We start from the raw sequence: 6,000 nt of genomic DNA, 5'->3' as shown, positions 1-6,000 counted from the left end.
ATCTAACCTGTCCTATCTTTTTACCGCAACACGCAGACCTTTCCCATAGATTCCAATGGGAGCCTATGAGAGCCGTCAGAAAACGCGAGGGGGAGTTTAGCAGCGTCACTCTCTCCCGTTGTGGCAGCTCCCATAGACTAATGAGAGAGGGGAGGTCAATTAGCATGGCAAGCACTGCTAAAGTCCCTCCCTTTGCCGGCAGCTGCCATAGGCTTCTATGGGAGCTGCTCTTGCTGCGATCAGTTGGCAAAAGGAGGGTAGGTGAGGGGGAGAGACTTTATCAGTATTAGGACTCTTCCACAGAGGCGTTGCGATTTTCAGTCACGATGCGAAAATCACGGCTTTCTCTCGTTCATGCGATTCTCGCATCATGACTGAAAATCGTAACGCCTGTGTGGAAGAGTCCTAATACTGTTTTTTTTCCCCTTATATGTCCACGCTAGGCATTTTTTATTGGGTTTTTTTTTATTTGCTTATGGATTGTCTAGATTGGTGATCTCCTTCCTGATGTGTAAGTAAGCATACTGCAAGCGGTAAGTCTGGGTGGTTGCATGACATATACCCTGTTTCCCTGAAAATAAGACATACCCTGAAAATAAGACATAGCATGATTTTCCAGAATTTTTGAGGATGCAAAATGATTTTTCAGGCTTTTTGAGGATGCTTGAAATATAAGCCCTACTCCAAAATTAGGCCCTGCTAACAGTTAATTTAAAAAGTCAATTTAAATAGTGTCCAGGCAGCTATACATGTAAAAAAGTTAAACCTTTTTGAACAAAAAATAATATAAGACGCTGTCTTATTTTCAGGGAAACACAGTAGTTGCACCTCCTTTGGACACTGTTGTTGCACTTTGTGCATTTTTAATGTTTTTAACCTTTTTGTAATGATCTAATAAAGTATATATTTGTCTTTTTTTTTTTTTTGCACACTTCTATTGCTTTATTGCTTCTACAGCGGTATGTATGACGGGAAGGGGTTAAGGTTGGGCCGCTACTCATTCCACTGAAATACTATTGATGACCTGTCATCGGGTTAGGCCATCAATAGTTGATCAGCGGGGTCCTTCGCTCAGGACTCCGACTGATCAGCTGAGCGAGTGCATGCTGTCAGCACCGCCATAACACATAAGTCGGAGCGGAAGGCTTCGCGACAACCACTGTGTAGTGGCCGGCGCTTGTTAATGTGGGCACAGCTCTAATTGAAATCAATGGGAGCCGTGTCTGAAGTTACAAGCACCGGCCACTACATGGGAGGTCGGCACAGAGACTTCCACTCTGATCTCTAACAGCTGATTGGTCGGGATCCCAAGCGACCAATCAACTATTGATGACCTATCCTGACCTATTATTTCAGTGGAAAACCCCTTTAACGTTGTACATTTTTTTAAAAATGGGCCAACTCCTTAAGGCTTCTACCTACTAGAGTTTTTTCTCTATTGATGCGAGATTAAGTGCCTCGCAACGCAGAGAAAACGCTGCGATATCACTCATTGTTTTCAATGGGGCCAGTGACAGCAGCGCCAGCCCTATTGAAAACATAGGGAATACAGCACGGACTTCTGCCACAGCTGTGCTAGAAGTCCGTGATGCTATCCCATTTCTTTCAATGGGGCCGGCACTGCTCTGGCCCCATTGAAAGCAGTGGGTTTGCAGCAATGATTTTCGGGGAAGGGTTTGAAATATATAATGGCTAGCTGTAAAAAAAAAATATATATATATACCCACCTAAAAGAGCTGTCCGGCTCTTCTCTGCTGTCCCAGCAGTTGTCTTCTGTGTTCTGGAGGCCGGGGATTGAAAAATCAATCAATCATCAATGAATGGCTGAGAGCTGCCTGTGATAGGCTGAGTGCTGTGACCAATCACAGGCAGCGCTCAACTGCCAATCAATAGCTGAGCGCTGCTTCTGATTGGCTGAGTGCTCAGCCAAGGACACCAGCGCTTTCTGGAGACAGGGATTTTTCAATCCCCGGCTTCCAAAACGCAGAAGACAACTGCTGGGGCCGGAGAGAAGAGCTGGACGGCTCTTCTAGGTGAGTGTATATATATATATATTTTTTTTTTTTTACTTTTTTTTTTACAGCTAGCCATGATTTTCAGGGAAGGGCTTATATTTCAAGCCCTTCCCCAATAATCATCAGTGCAAACCCACTGCTTTCAATGGGACCGCAGCAGTGCCGCCCCCATTGAAAGAAATGGGATAGCATCATGGACTTCTACACAGCTGTGGCAGAGGATTCATCCCCGTGGGGATACAGGAATCCCCTGCCATAGCTGTCACAGCTGTGGCAGAAGTCTGCGATGTATTCCCTATGTTTTCAATGAGGCTGGCGCTGCCAATCGCATGTTGGCAAGCGCAATATCGGCCCGATATCACATACGCCCATGTGAAATTAGCCTCAGGGCTCATTCATTCGGGCGTGAAAAATGCACCGTGTTCACCGCATGCGTCTGTGCGTGTTGCGGGTTTCTTTTTACGTCCCTGTGCCATCCGGTTTTAACACGTGCGAAGAAAAAAAGCTCAGGAAGGCCAAACCGATGTCACCCTTTTTGCTTTCACCGTCTCCTGGCAATGTGTGTTAAAAAAACCGCAGCGCACACATGTAACATCTGGGTTCACATTTTTTTTAAGGCTCTTATAGACTTTCATGGGCTCCCTTTACTAGCCATAGGTTGCCTCTGTCATGGAGGTACCGCAGTTGTGTCAGTACCCAGTATGGTGCAGTGTGGCTGTCTCTCCAATGGGGGCACTGTGGTTCCCTTTATGGAGGCACTGTCCAGGAACTACGAGGCGTGGTCGAAGAATTTTTAGGGTGGGGTTTATGTATATTGCCGCGCTTCTACTTCCTCCCTTCAGCCATTACTGACAATTTAGACAAGTGGCGGCTCCGCCAGCATCGTTTATCATCTAGTATTAATCGCACGCCCACATTAAAGATGGCACCCGTCGCTTCCTCCTTCTCTGAATGGACAGCCGGCTTCCTGCACGCGCTATCCAATCACCGTCCCCGCTCGCCCACTCTCGCTCCACAGGCGGCTCCCTGATTGGCTGGATAGGCGTAGGCGTCAGATCACGTGTCCTCGCTTTACCGGAGGAGAAGGAGAAGTAGTAGTAGGTGTCGGGCGGGGGACGCACTTCCGGTTTTGCCAGTCATTGAGAGCTTGGCGGCTCCGGCGGAGGAGGGAGGCACCGATATGGACAGCCAAGGCAGGAAGGTGGTGGTGTGCGACAACGGGACAGGGGTGAGTCGTGGAGACCCGGGGGGACACTGGGCGTTGGTTGTCACCACCCTCTTGAGTCAGTGGCCATCTGCAGCACCCAGCAGTGCCCACATAGCAGAGGCCATGGTGTAATATACGGCTCTGCCACCGCCTAGAATCACCTATAGCGCTGACATATACTGCAGTGCAGTACAGAGCTGCCTCAAACCACTTCCCTGCCTGCATGCATCAGCCAGGCTCTGCCATAGAAGTGTAGCCATGGTGACGGGGTGGACAGGGGGGCCTAGTGAGCCCCCCCCCCCCCCCCCCCCCCCCAACTCCAGGTAGATGGCCTGATGTGTGCCCATTCATCCAATGCTTTATACGGAAGCATCGCCCCTTTTTTGCGCGTGTGTGTGTGTGTGTGTGTGTGTGTGTGTGTGTGTGTGTGTGTGTATATATATATATATATATATATATATATATATATGTGTGTGTAATTGTAATTGTAATTATTTTTCTATTGCACAATCCTGTCACTTCGCTGCGTTTCATTCATGTACAGAATGTTTCGTTCTTACCTACAATGTTCCAGCAGCTCAGGGGTTAATGTCTTCCTGCCTGTCCCCGCCTGCTGGGGAGGGAGGGGAGCTGCAGGCCCCGGCCTGATCCGAGGGCGCCGCATACCTTGACATGCGTTGAGGTGGCAGCAAATATTTTTTTTTTCCTCTACATATTTTTGGACGGTAAAGGCTGACCGCGCGGAGGAGCGATTGCGGATTTTACGTGATTTCACACGTGCCTTGGGGTCAGTTTACGGTTTACGTGTCTCCGTTTTTGGAGGAAAAACTGAAAAAAAGCAAATTCATTTTTTCTTTTTTTTCCCCCATGTTTTACACACACACAAAAAAAGGCTGTCATTCCGTCAGGTTTCTGTTTTTTTTTGGGTTTTTTTGGCGGGGGAATTGGGATGGAAAAATAGCGCAGTCTGCCGTGTTATATTTTAACGTCCAGAAAAAAGGAATGGAAGCAAACAAAAGCCTGTTTTGCTTTTTGTTTTTTTTTTTCCTTATAACCTCATTGAAATTAACAGGGGTGGAAGGGGGGGGGGGGGGGGTAAAAGGGATCGGTTATATATCAGTTTCTCTCTTGTAAAAACGAAGCAGAGAGACGGAAGCCCTGGAGTGACCCGAACGCAGGTGTGCGAGCCGCCGACAACATACGTCTCTGCTTGCTGTTATGTGTTTATCCTTGGATAGATTTGGTGTTTACATGAAACTGATACATTGTTGCTATTTATAGCCCACAAGAACTGATACATTTACATTCTTGGGCCGGATTCACATCAATGTTCTGTCTGCCTTTTTTTCTTCTTTGTTTCAGTTACGCGCTTGAAAACGCGTCTGATACGGATCTGTATTCTGAACGTGTTACAGATGACATCACAATCGCTTGTCATCAATTTTTCATCCATGTTTTCCCATTAGAAGTCAATAGCAATACGGAGGCAGAAACGCAAAAAAGTAGCTCATGCTGTTTAAAAAAAACAAAAAAAAACTAACTGCTAAAAAATCGTTACATTAGCTCAATATTATTGGTCTGTCTCTTTTTTTTTTTTTTTTTTGGACGCTATTGCAATTTGTAAACCTGCGATTATCGTGCGACTTCAATGCGATTCGCGAGATAAATACATCCCTGCATGCGAGTTCCCCAAGTGTGTTCAAAAATTGTGTTCTAATGCTTCTGCTCATAAAAATAGCATCGCAGTCGCGCGTCACATGTCATTCCAGTGCGATGAATTTTTTATCGTCTTGCATAGGAAATAATGGGTACTATCACGTAAAAATAGAAAAATCACAGCGTACGCGGTCTCAGACTCTCGGTCGTAGAGAATAATCCCTCCTGTAAATGACCCCATTTAAAATGACGGGTTCTTCTGTTAACATGCAAATTCTGTGCATCTTGCAATGCACGCAGATCTTGCATTAAGATACACCCCGAGGCCGCTTTCACACGACCATAAATTTTGCGCAAACATGAACCCTATTTTTTTTTTGTTAATGGAGTCCTACACAAGAGCGATGTTTTCCCATGCCGCAAAATGATCGCGGTAAGTCCTATCTCCTCAGAACGCATCACCCATTGATTCCAATGGGAGATTTAATGCATCACATGGCTCTCGCATGCGACTGCAATGCGAAGTTTTCCATTGAAACCAATGAGAAACAGAATGGACCCTTTGCATTTCTTTCGCATTGCACTTTATGGCGGACGGGTAAACAGTTTATTCTATCCGTATGCCATTTTAAGGGGTTTGTCTGGGACTTGCACTTTTTCTGTGTATGCGTGACGGGCATCTGCTGCTATGGATCCCCGCTGTCACTATGAACAGTGCAAGAAGCGGATCACGCTGAGCACAGCGCAGTGGCCGGGATTGGTATTGCAGGTGCAGCTCCCATTGAAATCAATAGGATGCAGATGTAAAACTAATGTGGACTGATACTTTTGTTTTTCAACGCACTGGGTTGCTTGTTTTTTGTTTTTTTTTTGTTTTTTGTCCCCCCCCATCCCCCTCATATAATAGTCTTATGGGCACCGATTATAACCGCTGCAGGTTGTGAGGAGCCTTGTGAGCGGGACTTGGCTGCTGGTCTGTGAGGTACAATGGCAGGAAGAGGCTTGATGAGTCGTGCAGATAAGAGAACACTATTGCTTGTGTCACTTGGGAAGTTTTCATTTAGTAACACTTCTCGTTTCGTTCTTCCACATATAATCTATTGTGTCTGACTCTTACAGGGG

At 46.3% G+C, this 6,000-nt stretch overlaps 1 protein-coding gene across 1 annotated transcript in view; it reads left to right on the top strand.

Moving 5' to 3' along the window:
* The first annotated feature begins 3,085 nt into the window (after positions 1-3,085).
* The window catches only part of ACTR2 (actin related protein 2), a 44,671-nt gene continuing 41,756 nt past the window's right edge, over positions 3,086-6,000 (top strand). Inside the window, exon 1 of the mRNA XM_066595480.1 lies at positions 3,086-3,243. Within this exon, the coding sequence (XP_066451577.1) occupies positions 3,196-3,243 (48 nt within the window). The 5' untranslated portion in view covers positions 3,086-3,195. The remainder of the gene's footprint in view (positions 3,244-6,000) is intronic.

The sequence above is a fragment of the Eleutherodactylus coqui genome, chromosome 3 (assembly GCF_035609145.1).
Source record: "Eleutherodactylus coqui strain aEleCoq1 chromosome 3, aEleCoq1.hap1, whole genome shotgun sequence".
NCBI classification, from domain to species: Eukaryota; Metazoa; Chordata; class Amphibia; order Anura; family Eleutherodactylidae; genus Eleutherodactylus; species Eleutherodactylus coqui.
Note: the sequence above shows the minus strand (reverse complement) of the source record. Positions and strands in the feature narration are given on the sequence as shown.